Source organism: Chaetodon auriga, chromosome 9 (genome assembly GCF_051107435.1).
Source record: "Chaetodon auriga isolate fChaAug3 chromosome 9, fChaAug3.hap1, whole genome shotgun sequence".
NCBI classification, from domain to species: Eukaryota; Metazoa; Chordata; class Actinopteri; order Chaetodontiformes; family Chaetodontidae; genus Chaetodon; species Chaetodon auriga.
This window is the reverse complement of record NC_135082.1, coordinates 10,066,004-10,088,736: the sequence shown is the minus strand read 5'-3', so window position 1 is coordinate 10,088,736 and position 22,733 is coordinate 10,066,004. Positions and strand designations below refer to the sequence as shown.

Below are 22,733 nucleotides of genomic sequence, written 5' to 3'. Positions count from 1 at the left end.
TTTTTTCGAAAATTACTTTTGGAGAAGTAACTAATGCGCCCAGCAATACAGAATATGTTTTTCCTTTCATAGCTATGTGATCATTTTCAGATGTAGCGCGCTGTGGTTGCTCAGGATGTTTCCTGCCGTTCACCGTAGCAGCGGCCAATTAGTCAGCACATACTCACTAACACGTAAGACTCTGTTATTACACCGAGTTTCTAGGTGCGTGTGCGCGTGTGTGCCTCTTTGTCTGCTGTATCTGGAGGTCGTCCTGCTTCTACGCATGCCTTCTTGCTTGCAGGCTCCGCTTTGCCAGCCTCTGCCTCTCTCATGTTGTCTTTTGTACTGACTTGCACGAAACAAGTCTTGTTCTTCCAGACGTATCGGGAGTGGCTTTGCCCAGTCACAAAGAACGTACAGCAGTCTCGCCCATTTTTAAGAAGCAAAAAAAGCAGTGTAGCAGAAAACTCCTTTTCCATCCCTGATTTGTCTTAGAATCACACCATAATTAGAGACCATTTTCTTTCTCATTTAAACCTCTGTAATTCCTAATCCATTGTAATGTGGCCATTACTGGCTCATTTTTTACACTTGCTAAAGTCATTAGTCATTGCTAATTACCATATCGAATAGAGGAGGCCAGCCAGGGGAATTCTAATGAGAGTTTAGTGCTACAGCAGATTCTCAGGGAGCTGTGGGTGGAGATCATATAGCAACAGATGAAGGTGTGGATCTGACAGAGATGAGAGAGAGAGATGGGCCAATTCATCATCCTGTCCATCATAACTACCCGCCAAACAGACGCACCTGAAGGAGCGTCGGCCTCTGTTTTGTGTGAGCACACAAGCGCGCACTGCTTATAATGGTTGTAAACTACTGTACATACAGTGTACGACGTGATGCACTTTTTGCCGGGGTTGACTCTTTAGCGATTGGGTTCAGTCTTTCTTTTCTCAGCAGTGGCTGTCTTCTTTCATAGCGCTCCTTTCGATGAGTCACTGTTGGATACGCCCCCTCATCTCGAGAGCCCGGGTCACACAAATAACCTAAAGTTTTCAGCAAAACAACAACCCACCGTGCGCTTCCTGCCCTACACCAAACAGCTGACAGACAGCGTCAGTGACCAGCAGGTGAACATAGTGGAGCATTTAGCAGCTAAAGAGCCAGATTTTTCCCTCAGGAAGGAGCACGAGGATAAAACACAGATGGACGGGGAGTGAAACTTCCATTCAGGGTGGCTCCATTGCTTCCTATTTGCTTGATGTGTAAATAAGCTAACTCTTGCACCATATCATCGTCATGACGTGACGATATGTCAGCACAGCTTGTTTCTCTGCCCCTAAATGTCCAAAAAGTAAATGAATGCAGGTTCAAGGACTGAGGTTTCCATCTCTCTCTTTCCTATTACCAAAGATCGATGTTCAATATTTCTTAGATTGTCACTATTTGAGATCCACATCTTAAATATGTAGTTATTTCTAACGAAATGAACCTAAATGGATTCAGTGAGCGATTTGAAAGCTCTCACCCTTTGATAAGCAGATTTGCTCCTGAATTCAAATTTGACAAAATGCTATCAAGCCCAATCCACGACTATAAACTTCTTTTTCATAATCCATTAAACAACAGATGCTCTAACATTACTATTCCTTTCCTTCGTAATGCATTGAAAGAGGCAGAGTGAATAATTGATTAATCATTGCCTTAACAAGACTATGAAATTACACTGCTACTTGGACGATTTCCCTTACTGTAATAAGACAGCTTAGTTAATGTTTTACCGAGGCACCGAGGTTGGCTGCTGTGCAATAATGTATGAGGAGCGGAAAGGAGGCTCAAAGGAAGCGAGTTCAAAAGGAAACAAACAGAGACAAACAGGTCTGTGTTTGCCAGTCGCTCTGCTCATCTAGGGAGGAGGACTGCTGTAGGAGAACCAACACACACCCACACACCCGTACAAACATCTCTCTCTCACACACACAGCGAATGGTGACCGGGTTCTTCTCTAGACAAACTCACACACACGCACACATTGTCCTCGGGAAGGAAAAGTATGCATGTTTGTATCTGTGTGTGTGTGTGTGTGTGTGTGCATGCATACTTGAATGTGTCAGTGTCAGTGCCAAGGTATAGGCCATTGTTGTCTTGGCCCGAAACAAGCCACTGTCAGCCCCCTGCCCCCAGCACACGAGGAGACGGGCAGGGAGCACAGCGGAGACGAAGGGTGGATGGAAGGGGAGAAAAGAAAGAAGAGGCAGAAAAGAGAGAGGGAGGGAGAGGAAAAAAAGGGCGAATGAAGGAGAAGGATTAGACAGCTGTTTACTGCCATCTCTGGAGGCCAGCAGCAGTCAAAGCTAAGGAGTTTGTCAGCCTCTGGTGGTACTATCCAGTTTACTTTACATCTCTGCCATTTCTCCCTCTCACTCCGTCTTTCACCCTCTCTCACTTGCGCTGTTGTTTCAGCCTACTTTGTCTGTCATCACCCAATCTTTAGGTAGTTCTTTGTTTGTCACATTGTTCCTCTTTTTACGCTAAACAAGAGGATTGAGAAGTAATTTCGACACAATTTAAACAGTAATGTTTAGTATTGTAGTTATGACAGAGCTAACAATTCCAGCTTCTTGCACTCAGAAAGGTGACGATAAGTGTGAAAGAATCAGATCCGGCTCACTGTCGATCACTTGTACTCATTTCAATTACAACGCTTCAGTCCTCAAACCTCCCACAGGTGAAAATCAGATTTGATCTTCTTCTGAAAAGATGAGAAGCAATCAGAGGCGGCCTCTGTCATGTATGAAAGTGAAGTGTGGGGGATTTCGACTTTTGTTCAGGCAAAACAAGGAATCTGAAGACATGTAAAGGAAGCTGTTACTGAGAACATAACTGTCAGATAATTGTTAGTTGCAGTTAGTTGTTCTTTTGGTTATTAAATGTAGTATTTGTAGACAAATACTAATTCTAACTAGTTTGACAATATTATTAGACTTTTGATCTTTTAAGTAGGCTTCATAAAACATCCATACATGTGATCCAACCTTTGACATTTCAGTTCCTCGTTGGCTGACATGCACCCATTTGGTTCAACCCTTGACCTTGTATTTTCTGTCTTCTCATTATCTATTTGGCACTGAGATTGATTTGACTCTCTCTTTTTATATGGTATTAATCTGATGTTACTTCATGTACATCTGCAGTTTTTCTCTTTATATTTCTAAGCACACTCTTGAGAGCTCTTGACCATAATTTGTTTGGGTGCTGGGAGGTGATGCCGGTGCCTCATGACTGGTGGCCTTGCATAGATATGTGTCCTCTGCCTGTATGAATGAGAACAGAGATGTTGTGAATGTACTACGTGGAATCTTACAGAAGTAAAATGGAAGAGTTTTGACGCAGGAGAATCAACCACTTGCTTGTGACTTATGTGCTGCAGCACTAAATATGCACTGAGGTATTTAGAGGAGCATGTTGCTTTTCTGGCTGCACAGAAAAAGCTTAACCTTACCCACGCCCCTTTTGAACAGTGATCAGTGAACAAGTCAAAATGCACACACACACACACACACACACACACACCCTGCAGACAGCTCTGCATTCTCCAAACTGATTTTCAAAGGCTCGGCATCCATTCTGTGTTTGCTCTCCACTCGCTCCCCGGCTCCTCTTTCATCATCCACCCGTCATCTGAAAAGCATCTTAAATGATTATGTTTTAGCTTCTCCCTTTTTTTTTTTTTTTCATACTTAATCTTGCCTTCATGTTCACGCTCCATTTGGCTTGACGGCACAAAGGTGAATCATGAAAGCCTTTTTTGTTTCAGATTTGTGTCATTTTCATTGCGTAAGCCCCGCCGCTCCGTGCCTCCGCGCTTGTCGGGGACCCGATATGTAACGCAACATGATTTCTGCTGTTGCTGTTCAAGCTGGCTTCTCTTGAGGTGAAGAGAGGCGCAGAGAGATAGAGAGAGAGGAAAAACAGGGATTTGACTCCAGGGATTTTGTTCACAAATCATCCAGCTTTTGTTTTTTTTTTTTGTTTTTTTTTTTGAAAGTGCAATTAGAGCAGTGGCTAAGTGTTCTCCTCTGCCTATTAATCCCCAACAATTAATGTGCGTGGTTCCTTGAAACATATTGGCAACTTTCTTAAAGTGAGATTAATTTGGCAGGCAGGCAGCTGAGTGGGCCTTTGTGGAACTGGTTATCTTTCCTTGGCACATTGGACTAAGCTCTCCAAGCATGGTGGAACGAAGTGTGTGACTGCAGAGGGAGTGTGATGCAATGTAGGTCATTTAGATGGTGTGAACATCACGGGGTCTTTAGATTGCTGTTCTTGATTGTGGGCAAAATTGGCCAGGAGGAAAAAGAATGATGCTATTTATTCTCCAAGTCACTATGTTAACATCTAATTGATTCTGCTTGTAAAAATATAACATGGAATCAACCATCATGGAATGAAAATACACATGGACATCAAAACACGCTGTGTCTTTTGACCAACCAAATGTTCTGCCTTGTCTTTAAGCTCTCTGTCTGGCCGCATCGTTGGAGGCGTCTGGTGGTTCTTCACCCTCATCATCATCTCTTCCTACACTGCCAACTTGGCAGCCTTCCTGACAGTGGAGAGGATGGTGTCTCCTATAGAGAGTGCTGAGGATTTGGCCAAGCAGACAGAGATCGCCTATGGAACACTGGATGCCGGCTCCACCAAAGAATTCTTCCGGGTGAGAAACCTTTGCTTCAAAACTTTGTTCGATCACCGTACACGCTAACCTCTGTGACAAATGCATTGCATTTCCTGCAACTGCTTCACAAGAAAATCCCTGTGTTTGAGTTGGGTGCTTTTAATGTGAAGCAGCAAGTGAAGTGAAGTGTTGGGGTTACAGTATCAGTAACTAACTTATCAGTAACACAAAACCCATACGAAAGAAACCCAACCTGGATGGTACTGCACTCACCATCATCTGCTGTTGGTTTATTGGAGGTTTCCATCACCAGCTGAAAGAAAATCTGCCATGCAGCCTTTGTCAATTACGCCCCAACACCCTGGAATGCACTACCGATATATATATCAGGGAAGCAGCTCGCTGAATATTTTTAAAAGAATGATAAAAACGGATCTCTTCACTTTAGCCTTTAAGTAGCTATGACTTTCTGATAAAGGCCTGATACTTTTGCACTTAGATAGATAGATAGATAGATAGATAGATAGATAGATAGAAAGTATTTACACTGACAGTGTCTCTCTCTCTCTCCCTGTTTAACAATTCTGGCTGTCAGAGGTCTAAGATCGCTGTGTTTGAGAAGATGTGGTCCTACATGAAGGCAGCTGACCCGTCAGTGTTTGTCAAGACCACAGACGAGGGCGTAATGAGAGTCAGGAAGTCCAAGGGCAAGTATGCCTACCTGCTGGAGTCCACAATGAACGAATACATAGAGCAGAGGAAACCGTGCGACACTATGAAGGTGGGAGGAAACCTGGACTCTAAAGGTTATGGCATCGCCACACCAAAGGGCTCCCCTCTCAGGTAAACCCCTGCCACTGCAGCGTGGCTGGATAAAAGCCTCCATGTGCTTTTATTGGAGCTCGTGCATGTGCATCATCTTTCACCTGTTGATTTGTCCATTGAGTTCAGTTCTTGCACCATTCACTCATGTTTGAGCACGTACATGAGCTTGAATTGATCAGTTTCTAATTTCTGTGAAATTTCATGGATTTTGATTCATTTATGCATCTCTAATCAAAATAAAACATGTCACGTATGTTGTGTTCAGCATAGTTTGAATGCATCCTATCAGACATAGAAGGCATGGCATTACTTTTACAGTACTTCATCAAACTTTTTCCTTTTTTTGTTCATAGTTTGCACAATGTCACAAAGACATTTACGTCTTCATCATGCCCATCTTCACCATTGAAGGCCCTCTTTGTGTCTGCATATGTATGTATGCAGCTAGCCTGTTTACAGCTGACTTGTGAGCACTAGCAGAAGTGTAAAGTAGCTCTATGATTTTTTTTTCATCCTTCTTAAGCAACATGTGTTCCTGTTGCTGTTAAATTACATACTAAACCTGCGTCACGAGCATTTGTGGTGGCCGGTCTTTGTGCGCTCTGCTTTCAGACTGAAGCATCTGCTCAAATGCACAGAAACGTGCATAAAATACGTAAATGTGCCTCCCACAAACCAACACGGTCCTTGAAGTAGGATTACAGCTTTAAGGACCAAATCCAAATGGCTACTTTTCCACTTACGCCAGAGCTCACACCTCAAATGTGAAGTCAGCAGAGTTGAAATGATCTGTGCCACATTAAATGTGATAATTGACGTAATGAATGATTATTCATACTGCATGTACTTTTCTGCCACTGATGTCTAAGAGCAGCAGCTGTCTTTTCACATTACATTAACACCTTAAACAACTTCCTATTCGTATTACTCTTGTAACTACAGAGAGAGAGAGAGAGCACAGGAGCTGGTGGCATCTGAAGCTTTTAATCTATCTCTAATAGGCCTCATTCATTTGAACTGAAGGAGCCATATGGGAAGATTTTATTCAAACTCGCTGAGGACTCATTCAGGGTTCCACCTTGGTTGACAGCCAAAGGTCAGAACACACTAGAAATGCTGTCTATGTCTTTCTCAGAGGCTCCATTTAAATTTCTTACAAATTGCGTTTCATAAGTGCTGCATTATTGACAAGTGGTGAATGAATCTGCTCCTAAGTCATAAAGTCAGATTGGTCCAAATGTAAAACATAGCAGCGGGATGCAGTGATGAATTGCTGAGGATGGCCCCATTATCCCTCTCTCTTTGTGTTATTAGCAGAGTGATGTATGTTATTCTCAGACTGCCATTCACACATGTCTGATGCTGAGTTTCGCTAACGAACATTCATGACAGGACATGTATTAAAAGATGGATTTTTGAATGATTCAAATAATTTTATGGCTGAAGCAGAAGTTGACTAATTGCGCTACTTGCCTGGAATCAGGCATGAGTGAATGCCCAATTAATTCAGAGCGCTGAATTCAGTCATACCTGCAGTGCAAGTTAATGCATCAATTTGCACAGAGTACTGAATATTAGTTTTGCACTGACTCAACTTTTTCTCTATATATTTTTGAAACTTATTACCTAAACTCAGAGGATCTGCTGATACCAATTACAGATCTGCTCTCTTTTTTGAGATTTGAAATATTTCTTTGCTGCATGGAAATCATTGGAGTCATTCTTATAGAAGTTAACATGAGGCTGTAACTGTAAAACACGATTCTTCACTGTCAACGCTCATACACCAACATCCCTTTTTATACTGAATTATATTACAGTTTTATGAGATTATGTTATTACAATGATCATTCCCTGATCTTCCCTCTTGTGCTACCAGCAGGTCAAACTGTCACTTGTCTTATGAAATATCTCAACACCTTCATGCTACATGGATTGGCACTACATTTTGTGCAGACATTCATGTTACACTCAGGATGATTTATGATGACTTTGGTTGTCCTCTGATTTTTCCTACAGTGCTGTCATTGGGTCAAAAAGGCACAAAGCCCTAGTTGTACTTTGTGTTTATTGCTAATTAGCATGTAAGCTTGCTGGCAAGCAAAACTATAACTATGAACATGTAAACGTTATTCATTTTTCTAATACATGCACCAGGCACATTTGTTACTATAAGATTACTGGTGATGTGTAGAGATGCAGACAATGAAAGTATCATAGCGTTCAATCCATTTAGGAACGCACATGACATGTCAAGACTTCCTCAAGGTTGTGATGTCACAACTATACAGTCACTGACCTCAGCCACTACCCCAACACAGCCGTTGGTTGCAAAAACACCTGCAGCGCTGATGCAGAAACACAGCGCCTGATCAGGCCTGTGAGTGCTGACCAGAGAGTTAAGTGCTGCAGTAATGGACAGTGTGAGAAAAATAATATGTGTTTTGAACATTAAAGCATGTAAACATTTTCTAGTAGACAAGTATGAAACTGAAAATGAGCTCTCTGCAGCAAATGAACAGAGCAGAGTAGAAAATGTTTTAGTGAGAGTCCAGATCTACTCAGTATCAGGGTCGATGCCAATCCAACAAGTGTGTACGTCCTTTCTGGATATATGCACATTCAGTGTATATATATGTATTTCCCTAACATCTTTTGCAGTGCAGGCCTAATTGAAAGCACTTTGAAAAAAAAAAATTACAAAAATGACTAACTTTTCATTTTACAGGATGTACAGAGTGCCTGTCTTCAAACCACACTTTGTGCTATGATGTTCTGGATATATTCTGTTCCTGCTTCATTTCTTACATGTACGATGTCCAGCCACCTCCATGCCTGACTATTTACCCCATCCCACCTCACATACAGTACTGTACAGTAGCCTCCCTGACATCTGCTCGCCTCCAACCAACTGACCAAACTAACCAATGACCTGCAGGTCTCCGGATCATCCATGTCCACACACTTTGTCTTCTTTCTTTGTGCCTGAATCCACTGGGCTAAGAAAGAATTCAGAGGTTTTACCAGTGCTGAGGATACCTGTGTTCCCTACAGCTGTGTTGTTCACTTAAGGTTGTGGAGAAAGACTCTCCTGCTCTGCTGGTGAGAAAGACAGAATAATGCCAAACTAAATTGTTGCAGCACAGAAGAACTGACACTGATTTGAGGGAAAAGACAATCTGGCAAAGGCTGTAATCTTGACTTCTTTTATGCAAATTCTGATTGCAGTTCCTGCCTTTCTGTGATTTGTGGATGAGAGAGTCTTTGTCCATGATCAGTCAGCTATAGGAAATACACACACACACACTCACCAGAGAGAGAAGGAGCAACCCTTGGGTAGATGCTTTGGATGAGGTGGCTCATGTAGATTCATCGCTCACATGGTTTCCTTTCAGCCTGTCTAAGAAATAAACCTGAAGTGAGATTGAAGTTAAAACATTGAACTCCTCTGTCTGCATTTGTCTCTGCTGGGAGTTGAAAATTAATCAACACAGGCGTCTATTCACCAGGATGCCGTTATGGGTTGAATACTGATATGTTAGGTACCACAAGAATCTGTCTGCTGGTGCCACTGAAAGGCAATGACCATCTATAGACAGACTTCCGCATCCAAGGCATCTCCATTTATAGTGTCTGCTCTGTCTGCTTCTGAGGCCCCTGCTTGGTAAAACCTGACTCTGCTACTGTATGGGCGCTCAGCATTTCAGCCCATTACAGTTATACAACTAACATGTGCATCTAAAGCCAGCACTCCCGTCTCATATCAATAGTTATATGTGGGAGTTTCTAATCGTAAGTCAATGTTGTCATCACCACCACCATGCGACCAATCTCTTTATATCTGTCCCATAGAGTCTCTCCTAATGGTATCATTTTATATTATTTTCAAGAAACCCAGTAAACCTGGCAGTGTTAAAACTGAACGAGCAGGGCCTCTTGGACAAATTGAAAAACAAGTGGTGGTACGACAAGGGAGAGTGCGGCAGCGGGGGCGGGGACTCCAAGGTCAGAGCCAGTTTGATAAACCCTGCGGGTAACCCACCACCACTGGGAGTGGGTGGGGTGTGTGGGGAGGGGGGTAACCGGCAGGCCCACGCTGCACTACCACTCGAGCAACGCTTAATCTCTCTGTGGTATGGCGAAGGGCAAAGGAAAAGTGCCAAGGAGGGGTGCATATTTGACGAGCAGTAGGTGAATTTGAAAACTGCAGAGGGGTAAATTTGTATCATGTCCCCTGCTTTCAAAAGCAAAGATGATTTAAAATTGATTAATGCGTGATGATTAAACCAGCTGGGCCCCTAGTGCTCAGAGGTGTTTTAAGGTCACATGCAACCACTGTGTGCCTTTAGAATTTGTTCAGTTTTATTTGCTGACTTTGGCCATTTACTTTTGACAAAAGATACAGTCGAGACATCCGTGTTGCAGTGAGGGTGAGCAGTGTGCCGGTTACCCAAAGTGATATAGTAATACACATCTACTGCCTTAGGGAGCAAGCCAACTGAGCTAGATGGAGTATTAATGCATATCACTTTGACTCTGATGTGTCTAACAATGTTTATGCTATATATTTGCGTGCGTGTATGTGTGTGTGTGTGGTGTGTGTGATTTTTTTTTTAATTTCATTTTGTTTTTGACCTGTAAGCAAGCCCAAGCATTAACGTGTGTATGTATTTGCTGCTCTGTGTTTCTGACTGAATAACATAAAATAACATGGTATAATATGTTATTTATGTTATTTCCTTATGGTTGGAAGAATCCCAGTAAACCTAGCGGTGTTGAAACTCAATGAGCAAGCCGTCTTAGACAAACTGAAAAACAAATGGTGGTACGATAAAGGGGAGTGTGGCAGCAAGGACTCCGGAAGAAAGGTTAGTCTCCAAACCAAACCTGTCACCTCACAGCACCTCCCAGCACAACCCTGCCCTGATCCTAGACCAGCCCCAAGTCCAGCCCTCAGCCTCTATTTCACTGAGTAATACTCCCCATGTGGCTCTAACTCTAGTACTGCGGTATTGGCCCGAACATAAGACAACTCCGCACTTTTAAAGATGAGAAACTAAACTAAATGTATTGTTGCATGCAGTAAATTATTAGAAGACAAAATCGTCCAAAAAAAAAAAAATCAGTTATTTATGAAAACTACAATAAACTCCAGCTAGGGGTTTATTGATTCATTCATTGAAAATTAGTGAAAGTCAATGTATCAGTCTACTAAAGCAAATAGTTTGATTAAATCACTCAGGCTTCAGCTTTAATCAGCAAGATTATTTTTAGACTGTTACATTTCTGTGGAAATTTTTACTGTTTTTCTGGGCATGCTAAAAAAATGACTCCACTGATCCATTGCTGCCATAACATTAACATGAGGCAACAGAAAACATCTGCAGATTAAAGTGAGCCTATGTAACTTTTGTTGAACAGCAGCAAGTCAAATAAATTAAAAGACCACAGTAAATGCGAGAGCATAGCGTAACAGAAGTACAAATAGAGGAAGGTCGTACAGTGATATCTAACTGGCTTTGCTAACGGAAGCTAACATTAGCCACCAAAAGCTGCTGGTCATACCAGACCAAGTCAGGCTGTAGCAGGAATCCCTCAGTGCATTGAATTAAGAAAAAAAAAAGAAAAGAAAAGAAAAGAAAAGAAAAAAAGCTTTTTATTTCTTACAAATCCAACTTTTGGTTGGCATTTGGACAAAAGTGTTTTTTGTTTCTTTCAAAAGTTACATAGTCTGGCTTTAAACTGGGTTTACTGGAGACTTGACCTGTGCTAGCAGATATATACTGAGAGGTAGTGAGAAAATAGCTTGCCCAGCAACAATAAAACAAGCCACTTAGCTTAACGTAGCAACAAGCACAGGTCGTAGCAATTCAATCTGCTGCTGTGAAGATAAAATAAAAATAAAAAGTGAGACAATTTCCAGAAGAAACATTGTCTTATATTTGGGCCAGTACTCTGGTGGTACTCTGGTGTCTATTTGTTCCCAATAATGAGCTTGTGTTGTCAGAGATTTAATGTTCATTACCAGCGTGTACATAAATATTGTGTGGTGGATTACTTAGGATTGCTACAATGGTTTGCCATACATATAGTGACTGCAGTTACCATCTAGGTGATATAAATCCTCTTAAAATAGACTGTCCAAACCCTCAAACACACACAGACACATACACACAGATCAAGTGTGATGATAACCTTGAATTTGTACTGGAGATCGAATATGAATCTGAAAGCAATTTGTTAGAATACCACTGCTTTCCAAGAGAGAAAGAGTAGGAAAAAGGGACAGAGACGGAGGTGAGGGAGACAGACGATGACATCAGACCACCGGACTTTGGTGAACCCTTTGAAGAGTCGTAACCTTTGCATTCTGGCCCTTACAATAATCCTGGCCGTGCATGTATAGATGCAAACACCAGTCAAACAGCCTTTTTCTGAGAGCTCTCAAATGAACTGAAAAATCATGCGTTGTAGAATGGATCCTGTTTAAGGAGAGATTTAGTGGAATACATTCATAGGTCAGTCAAGAACATCTTTGCAGTACAGTCACATAAATCTATAGTTAAGTGTGGTTTACTGTGAAATTTGAAATCCCTCCATAGGAGCTTAATAAAGGCATAATTTGATCGTTTGGAAAATTTGCTTTGACCGGTTCAGGGTGTACCCCACCTCTCGTCTGTTGACAGCTGGGATAGGCTCCTGAGTACTCAACCTGAGTATATAATACTTTATATTTGCAGCAATTCTCTCATCTGCTTTAAAAACTCCCCAGCTCCCTAAAACAACTCCAGCTAATTACTCTGAACAGTTATTAGCTGTGTGAAGGGCGAAGACACTTCATTAGTAGCTTTTCTCTTTGGGTGGCTTTAATTATATTTTTATGGAGAAAGTTTTGACACATACACGCATTTATTCTGAAACATTTTTGAAAAAAATTGGCCACTAGGATTTTTGGGAAGTTTTGTGGATACAGCTGCAGGGGATACACATAAAATCACCTGATGCCGTCCTTGTTTAGAGCAGACACCTGCAAACTATCAGCCAACCGTGGCACACGTGCCCTGGTATAAACACCTCATTTACATTATGTAATGCTTCGTGATAGGTACATCTGGATAAAATACAGACTAAAAGAATTCAAATGCAAATTTGCCCTTTAGGTTAAAAATATTTATTAAAGTGATTCAAACAAACAAAAGTCTGAATCCCATTGGGGCTTATATACTGAGTTAAATGTAAGCTCAAATGCAAATAGAGGCCTAATAAAGTATAAACCATCATAATAGAACCATAGCTTTCCGTGTGGCATTTATCTCTCCTAGGTATTCCCCAAATAGATTTACATGGAATAACATGCCCGTTCAAACACATTGTTCCATGAGAGCCATTTAGGCATAATTATAAGTAGGTGCCACAGCGATAGAGAATAATGACCCACAATATGGGGCAATGTTAAACTAAAGACTTTGTGACTTTGTGCTGTTGCTGCATGAATGCATGTGTTGTGGGGTGTTAATGCACTTTACCTGTACCTCTTCCCTCACAAAATGTAATTTTGAGATGTGTATGAGTATTTAAAGGGTTAATGTAGGCGTTGTGTAAATGTTTAGAATTACATAAATGAGTCAAAAGTTCTAGATCAGTGTTGGTTTTCAACACCTGGGGCCTGTCTCACAAAGCGAAATCAAATGCAGTCACACTCTCCTTGAATTAGTATTTGCATTTACTCGTTTAATTTAACAGTGGTGGTGCTGGATAACAGATCTCAGAAAGCTGGTCACCAACTAACTTCAACACTAAGAGTGCGTGCACATGCAAGAGTTGGGGTGTCAAACAGACAGCCAATTACATTAGAGTTTAAGATTTAATATGAGAAAGATTAAACTGTTAATCCCCGCTGAAAAATCTGACTTGACGCCAACACAAAGTAAGCAGAAGTGAAGGTTAAGACACACAACTAGAGTATAAAAAGCTATAAACAAATATGGTAAAGAGTTACAAAATAGCAGCATACACACAATTAGTGTTATAGAATCATCCTCGATAATATGGCTGACATTTTCATATGCAAAGCAGCCCAGGTTTGTCTTTCTCCATTATACAGAGAACATTACAGGATGAATAAATATAAGAAAAAAATGAACATTCAGATATTTCATTAATGCGGCTTCTGTTGATGTAGAGAGGAGCACCGCAGGAGTATGATTTGTTAAATTAAAAAAGGCTTGATAAAGGCCTGTGACCGAAATGCAGCTTGAATAAATCACTGGGAGCTAATTTTCAGCGTGCAGACATTTCTTCCTTTTTTAAATTAAAACGTCTGATCACCGCTCGTCATTAGGGCGCAGTCAGAATACATCTTATTTAGATGACAGTGTCATCATGGAGTGGCCTCGTGTTCTCTGTTCCCGTAGTGATGGAATACGAGTCCAACAGTCTACATTTAACCAGGCGCTGAGAGGATTTCAGTGCAATTAATATGCAACAGTAGATGTTATTAACGGTCTTTCCAACCACCCACTGTACTCTGTTTTGTGAAATGTTGTGGTTTATAGTCAGACAAGAAGACCAGTTGTACTACGAATCATTTATGACATAACTGTTTTCAATACATATCGGAAAATGTGTCAAAAGTTGAGCGAGCGATCCTACGGAGGCTGTTGTTTTGACCTATCATCAGCGGGTATCAGGCTGTGCCATCGTACATTTACTGAACCCTGTGATAGGGAACACAGTTCTCTAACCCTGACCAAATGTACCTTTACGCTGCCTCTGAGTCCGACTTGAGTGATCGTATAACCCCAATTCCAAAAAAGTTGGGACGCTGTGTAAAATGTATATAAAGACAGAATGCAATCATTTACAAACTGTTTTATGAACTGTTCCTGTGCCAGTGTAGTAACATCCTTTATACAGTGATGTGAACCTCGCTCCATCCTTGCTTCTGAACGACTGAGCCTTTATAGGATGCCCCTTTCATACCCAACCATGACACCATCACCTGATACCATTGAGCCTGTTTACCTGTGGAATGTTCCAAACAGGTGTTTTTGGAGTCTTCTGTCCCAACTTGTTTGAAACATGTTGCTGCATCAAATTCAGAATAAGCAGATATTTACAAAAATCAGTGAGGTCGATGAGATAAAGCATTAAATGTATTGTCTTTGGAGTGTTTTCAAATGAGTAAATGTCAAATAGGGTTAACAAATTATCCCATTCCCTTTTATTCGTGTTTTACACAGCGTTGCAGTTCTTTGCAATCAGGGTTGTACCAGATTAACTCAGTCATTTTAACATGGATGCAGTATATTGTCCCTACTTCGTGTAGGGACCTATAGGGACATTTCTCGTCACAGCTGACATGTTCTCAGTCATAAGCCCGAATGAAAGATTATCAAAAGTGATCCAGCTAACTTATGAAATCCTTCTTTGTGAGGCAGGCCTCTAAAATATGTTTTTTGTTGTTAATGTTTGGTGTTTGTGTGGAGTTATATGTTTGTGTATGGTCTTCTTGTCTGGTACTATACATGTGCATGACATGACTGTACGTTGTCTCTATGTGTGCCTAATTAGTCAGATTCATCTGTACACCTTATATGTGTGTCTGAGTGTGTGTGTGTGTGTGTGTGTGTGTGTGTGTGTGTGTGTGTGTGTATACGCACGCGCTCTTAAGTGTGTATGACTTTGAGTGTGTGTGTGTGTGTGTGTGTGTGTGTGTGTGTGTGTGTGTGTGTGATTTTGTTGTAATGTATTTGAGTCCTTGCACTTCCCATTTGTAAACTGATGTTTGTCTTTATGTATGTGTGTGTGAATCGGTGTGTCTGTCTTCAGTGTTTGGTCATAGAGATGTAAAGCTCTAGAGTTTTGTTTTGTTGCCACTATTGCTCCTCACCCCTTGGCTCTGCCCCACTTCCTTCCTCCCCCTCCACCCCCCTCCCTCCAGGACAAGACAAGCGCTCTGAGTCTGAGCAATGTGGCGGGAGTCTTCTACATCCTGATTGGCGGCCTGGGCCTGGCCATGCTGGTGGCACTGGTGGAGTTCTGCTACAAGTCCAGGACTGAGTCGCGCCGAATGAAGGTGTCCACCGCGCGAGCCGCTGCCGCCTCAGCCGCTCAGGCCTTTCACTGCTCAGCCTTAGACAGTGGTGCTAGCGCCCCCTACACAGAGCTGCAGAGCTACGGCCTGTACGCCAACAACACTGTTAAGATATAAGGGCAGAGCACAGCCACGGGGTAGGAAACGCTGTGATCAAGCCATGATGATGATGATGATGATGATGATGATGATGATGATGCTGCTGATGACATCCGCCTCCTCACCCCCCGCCCATCTAACCGTGATCACAGTAGGGCCTCTCACGGCTTCCACCGCAGTGCAAATGCTCTCCTGTACCTCTCTCTACCTCTGCCGCTCAGTCTTTACGTCACTTATCTCCTGCAGTGTTGTTGAATCACTTGATTTTAAAATTGTCCTTATGCCTGTTTCTTCATGTTCTAAAGTTTACATTTTTAGGACAGTAGTGGATTCGGCAGCACAAGAAATACTAATTTTCCCTGTGTTAGTATTGCAGGGTTGTTAGCATATAGCATTTCCCATTAGTTTGTCTTTAAAGTTACCTTTTCACACTCTATTATATTGACTACATATTGACATAAATATGTACCTAATATCAGATACTTTTAATGATGAATAACTCAGTAGCTTTGTTATTTCAGCTTACAAAAATGTTCCTTTCAGTCTTCCACTTCAGTCCCATTAATGCACTCATGGCAAAAATCTGTTCACACACAGATGAAGAAATTTCACTTTGCAGCGCAGGTATTAAGGCAATTTGAATCACAGTGGTACATCTATCTACTTCTGTCGCTCTGAGCAAATCTCTCCCCTGTTCCTTCTTCTCTGTTTGCTGACTGTCTCGCAAATGCAGGGCCCATTGTGGTGAACATCCTTTATATGTGTACCATGAGGCAGGCTTGGTGCGGCTCACATGTCTTCCATCACTGCTACAGTCTAACTCAAGTTGTTGTATGTGGAGAAATCTTAAAGGGCTTGTTGCTTCTAATACTTCGCTGGGAGATGCGAGGATTCTGAGATGTTACTCATCTGCTTCGTTGATCAATTTACAACAAACAACCTTCGATTTTTTCTTCCAACATCAAAGCCCCTCCCTGGTATACTCTTCATTTAAACAGCAGAAAAAAGTAAGGCAGGGCTAAGACAAGGAGTGATCTTCTACATGAATCTCTTATGTTTTAATCAGCCCGCGAAGAGGCACCTGATCAGTATGCTGATGAGATTGGCAAGGAGCCTATTAGTTCAGCGGCGCCTTTATGCTGTTTGGCTTGAAAGAAACAACAACGCCGTTCCAATTAGAGGCCGGTGTAAATCTCCAATCCCCATGCAGCATTCACCGGTTGCTCCAGAGCGCGCTCGCTTTGCCCAATTTAATCAGCTATAGAATTGGGGATGCAGACAGACACCAAAGAGGCACAAACACACACGCGCACGCACACACACACACACATGCATCACACATCATTAGGTCAGCTTTCGAGCCCAGTGGCTTTTATTGCGCTAGACTGGAGAATGGAGCTATTAAACCAATGAGTGAAGCCTCAGCTCCCGTCTTACTGCCCACACTTCGCTCTGCTCCTCCTGCTACAAATTAGGACACTGATGCACGCTGGCCAGCACCACGGTTTACCACCCGCGAATATCACTCAGGCCCAGATAAAGAGGATGAAAACCAGCACTCTAGGACTCCTAACAGCTAATTCTGCTCCTGGATTTCTTGGCGTGCCAGCACCACATTCACATAGTGACAGAGACGGCTGCTTATGTGCATATATTCATGTAATGAATACCAGAGAAGTTGCATAACATTCTGCAGACTTATCTTTATTCTTGTATAGCTTAAAGACCTTTAAAAATACATAATTGTGTGCGCTGCTAGTTCTAACTGTTGCATAAGCTTTCTCTGTTCTGATGAGGATAGAATGCATGTCTGTGTGTCAGATTGAAATCTGCTCTGTAGACTAACTGCCATCTGTGTGTTTGCTCCTGACAGCAATCCATCAACGACGCCATGCGCTGCTCCACCCTGACCAGGATGAGTGGCAACGGGAGCGGCGGAGAGAACGGTCGAATCCTCACCCACGACTTCCCCAAGACCGTTCAGACGCTGCCCTGCATGAGCCACACCGCCAGCATGGGACTGGGTGCCTCCGGCATGTGATCATCACGTGACTGTGCTGGTGGCGAGGAATAGGCAGGGTGGGGCAGAAGAGGAGCACAAGACTCTAATGACCTCAAAAAATCATGGCTGTCCGGTTTGACCCATCTATTCTTCTGGCTGTCAACACGCCCAACTTGAACAAGACTTAACTTACTGCCAAAATGCACTCTCGAAACGCTCCTTACAAACCACGGACAGAGACTCGCAACTTTTTTTTAATAAATGGATGTTCGAAAAAGAGAAGAAATGTGCTGCAATAAAGAAGCTGTCAGCGGGGCGTGTTTTTGAATTTTTTACAGTGTTCATTTATGTGGAGAAAAAAAAAAAAAGAAACTTTATTCCTCAGTGTGACGCCTGCGCTGTGCCATTTCGATGGAGCTGTTGACGTTAGTCTGCGTGTGCAATATCTTCACCTCCACTGCTGACCTTGTACTACCTAGATGCTTTCTGATGGCTGACGGAAGGAGTCTTTGCACAGATGTGGCAGAGGAGGACAGACACTTGGAACTGCTACGATGATTCGATATTGTTTTGGGACGTTCCCGCTCTCTTTCACTCCCACATTTACACGTCATTTTGGAAGGACAGAGTGCTCTGTGTAGCATAGCCAGTTTTTATGATACAGTATATGGTTTACATTGTTGTAATAGCGCAAAGAGCTTCATCAAAAGTAGTTTGATTTGATTTATGCTCGAGTGACGGTGAACGCTGTTTACACCAGCGGTCGACCAGGCAACATGCATTGCTGCTACAGCTCATTTAACACATCATGCCTTGTCTTTGTGCCATATGACCATTCTCACAAATGCACGCACACACACGCATACACTTGTTGCTACTGGGTCATTTGTTTGGCCAACAGATATGGAGACTTTTAGTATTTACTGATCACAAAAACAGACAGAGGGCAGATTCAGAGATGCTCATTTTGACCTGCGTGGGAAGGGTTATAGAACAGAAAACACACACACACACACACACACACACACACATTATGTACAGTACTGAGTGACCTTACACTGTATTCTACTGTTGTGACATTCATAGCATATCCATTGATATACTAAGGAGTCTATTCGCAGCACATGTTAAAGAACGAAGATTGACAAATCAGATATAATGTGGAGAAAACATCCCTCAAACTATTGTTAGAGCTGCATAATTCACTGACTCCTGTGATGTATTTTCAGCTGTAATCAGTTTAATGAAATGGGCAGTGCAGCTATTTGCTCTCAATTTATTGAGAGCCGGCATATCCCCTGCAGATCGCGCGTGGCCTATAAAAGTTGGCCTCCTCTCGCTGTTGCTGGATAGCTCAGGAAGGAGGTGGGATTGGAACAGTTGGCGTGACTGACAGATTCACAGTCATTATTATCTGTGTTTATTGGAGGTCGAGGTTACAGAGGCCACAGCACTGCTGGGCTGCAGAGCTCTCCCTTCAGATCATGTCATGTAAACAGAAATCAGAGTGGCAGGCCCTGGACAGTAGAGGGCAGAGATGACAAAGGGTTTCGCAGTAAAGGCCTTAAAGTAAGATTCCACCTGAACACGCTGCAGTACAGGTAACACAAAACAACCGTGGGTGATGTGCTTTGCATTTCTTGGCCGGTTTTGTCGATAGTGGTGTTTCTCGTGCTGCGACTTTGAATCAAAGGACAATTTAAAGGACAGGAGAAGGATAAGACTGGCATCATGGTTCATTTTCTTATTGTCAACAAGTCATCATGAAATCAACGAGTCACCTCTCAAAGGCCCAGAAAACCTTTTTTCTCAGTTCACTTCTTAGAATGAGCAGCGAGGTGTTACATGAACACACAAGTTTCTGCCAAAGTTCAAACAGTTTTCCTTATTTCGCATGAGACATTTCAGTGCTTTTGGTCTCGTCTGCGCTCTTCTCACTTCTCTGTTGTGGGCGAGACTGGGTTGGAATAAGATGATAATTTCCACCAAGCACATTTGACTCAAACTGCGATCACAGATGTCGGGTTGTTTGCAGATGCTGTGCAACGTCAATCAAATCAGATCAAACCACGCCCATGCAGTCCTGGTAGATGAGTTTTTGAGTGTTAAACTCTAGATGGAATCTTTTGAGGGGCTTTGATTCTTTCTGTTTGTGACTCTCATCCACATCCCCTTTAATCCTACTGAACACGTACATATTTAAAGCAGTTCATGAATAATAGTTTCATTTTTACAATACAGACAGTATTTTACTAAAACCGCTGGGCACTGTAGTTTTTCTAAAATGTTACTCAAACAGGAGGAAATACTGCATTTCTTGGGAGCTATTTTCAGCAGTGGATGAATACACATTTGGTTTGCTTGTGACTGTACATGGCAGACTGTGTGGGATTTATTCAAAATGAGCTACTGTGCACATGTTCATGGTTGTGAAGGAAAATACCAGCCTATTTACTTCAAGTATGAGTTAAAAGAAGCTTAAAAAGAAGTGACAGTATATCAGGCTTTGACTTCACAGGTGACACCTGTTTTATTAGATCAGCTGATTGTTGGCTTTGGTCTTTTCATGGGATTTGTTGACAATAAGGAATACATCAACTTTTAAACGCAGCAGTCATACAGGTGAAAATTGTCAAAGCAGGAAAGAAAATACAGTTCTTCACGATGTATCACAGCCAGACGCAATGGAAAGGTACATTCTGTGCCAACGCAAACATCTCTTCCTCATACCTACCTATCACTTTACCTCTCTCCGCCTACACAACTGTTCCCCTGCAGCGTGCAACTATTTCGGCTACCTGGATAATCAGACATAATTCAAAAACATATAGGAAACCCTCAGGTTGAGTCTAAGCAGCTTGAGGGACCAGCGGGCGCATCAAAATGGCAAATTACAGTCGTGAAATGCGCTGAGCATCAGCACACGGTTGATACCGAAGAGCCCCACAGTGTCCGAAGGTGTGATTTCACTTTGAGGTGACTGGAAGGTTGTTGTTTAAAACGGGATGCTCACTGCTGTCAGATGCCAGAGGTCGGCTTTAGATTATGTACCGCACACTCTCGCTGACCTCTCACTTCACAGCGGAGGCCGAGCGTCTGTACAAAGGCAGCGCTGCTTCCACACCTGGTTGTGGATTATTTTTCTTCTCCTCTGAGTTTCTGCTTTAAAACGTACAGAACCAAATCTAATGTATGACCTCTCTCTCTCTCTCTCTCTCTCTCTCTCTCTCTCTCTCTCTCTCTCTCTCTCTCTCTCTCTCCATCGTCATATGAGCGAGAAAAATGGGCAGTCAGAGTTTACTGAAATCATACATATCTCCACCTATTATGTATATAAAAGGCTTTTTTCTCGTCCCCAGTGAAAGTTCGTTCTCCCAATCATGCCTCTCAGTGTACCTGAATTAGTTACCTGCCGCGTGAGTACTTTTCCTTTCTTCCCTCATCTATGCGTCTTCTTTTGCTGATGTTGTATTAATTAGGACACAGCACAGCACCCTTCAGTGGAGGCTTTACCTTCGCAAAGATGTTTTATATGCCATAACAGATTTGTAAAAAAAAAAAAAGAAAAAAAAAGACACTCGATGTTTGTATCATAAAGGAGAGTTGGGGTGCCGGTAAAGTGTTGAAGAGTGTAAAAACACTCTCTCTCACACACACACACACACACACACACACAGACATACACTGATGTTGAATAATCCGTAGACGCTAATGTTGTTTAAAGCCTGTTTTGAGTTAATTTCATTGAATTTTGTTGGAGTTTCAATAAGGATTTCCTGTTGGTGTTTTTTAAGTGCTTGAAATTTAACACCATTTGAATATTTCTTTGTCGCTTCCTTTTTTCACAGTATTTTACTACTGGAATCTAATCACCAGAGTTTGTTCACCAGAGACATCATTATTGTTGGTTTTTTTTTTAAGTATGGAAAGGGTGTCGCTGAGTTTTCAAATTAAAGCGATGAAAGGGTTCAAAGTTTAAAAAAAAAAAAAATGTAAAAGAATACGACCATTAGGAATCAGACTTTTGAGAAATAAACTTTTTTTTCTAACCAAAGTGTCCTGGAAGGAAGTCATCATGCTTTTGTAACCGAATAAAGGAATAAACTACATATATTTGCTCAGTTTTATTTCCATGGGAGTCGTATATCTCACTCGGTGCGTTGGGCGAATGGGATGAGACTTTAGATATTACAAGCAGAGAGGAATAAAGTGCTGCCTGGGTCACAAAGGAGCGCAGTGATCCAAAAAATAATCTCAGGCAGTCTGTCTTGCGTGGAATAAAAGAGGAAGAAAAAGCCTCTGTAACATGAGCTGCAAGGCAATTAAAAAGAAGCAACGCGTGTCGATTCAGTGGTCCTCATCAGGGTCACATAGATTAGGGAGTACAGACTGCAGCTAATGAAGGAGTACGTTCACATGTACACATCATCTGCATGTATAAACACAGTAAATGGACCTGCACAGTTCAGATGACCTAAGAAAAACAGATGTATTATTTGACATTAACCATAGACCTCATAGAAATTCACGTTTGGAGACAAAAAACTATCTAGGCTGTCCACATTAGTCTAAATTCACATCTTTTTCTTTCTTTTTCTTGACACCTGATGAATTGAAGTCTAATATTCATTCTTCTTTCAGCTCTGTTTTAGTCTCCACCACCAGCAAACAGCAAAATTCTGCTCTGTGTCCACCTTCTTCCCCTGTAATGTTTGACCCATCTTCACCGACCTTGACTTGAATGTCTGTCATGCCTTTATATTTCTGTCCAACACAATATTCTAAATGCATTTATTTAATTCATTCAAGCAACTCATTTGCAGTCGATCATTATGTAGATGTAGAATATACAGCGGTGCTGTTTGGCGGGCACTCTTCCTCATCACTCCCCACAGGGAACAGCAAGCTCAGCACAGCAGGGAGTGGGGAGAGATGATGATAATAAGCCCCCACCACTGCAGCAGTAGTAGCAAGTATTAGCATACCTGTAGCTTTCAGGTAGGGTGGTGTTGCACAGCAGGCACGCAGCAAAAGAGCGAGCAGAGCGCTGA

General features: G+C 42.1%; 1 protein-coding gene across 1 annotated transcript in view; it reads left to right on the top strand.

Annotated features, from left to right (window-relative positions):
* Positions 1-20,320, top strand: part of gria1a (glutamate receptor, ionotropic, AMPA 1a) — a 66,932-nt gene extending 46,612 nt beyond the window's left edge. The window contains 9 exon segments of the mRNA XM_076739543.1: positions 4,501-4,699; positions 5,256-5,503; positions 9,376-9,490; positions 15,429-15,563; positions 17,554-17,607; positions 17,609-17,645; positions 17,648-17,715; positions 17,717-17,797; positions 17,799-20,320. Of these exon segments, the coding sequence (XP_076595658.1) occupies positions 4,501-4,699; positions 5,256-5,503; positions 9,376-9,490; positions 15,429-15,563; positions 17,554-17,607; positions 17,609-17,645; positions 17,648-17,715; positions 17,717-17,797; positions 17,799-17,870 (1,009 nt within the window). The 3' untranslated portion in view covers positions 17,871-20,320.
* The last annotated feature ends 2,413 nt before the right edge of the window (positions 20,321-22,733 follow it).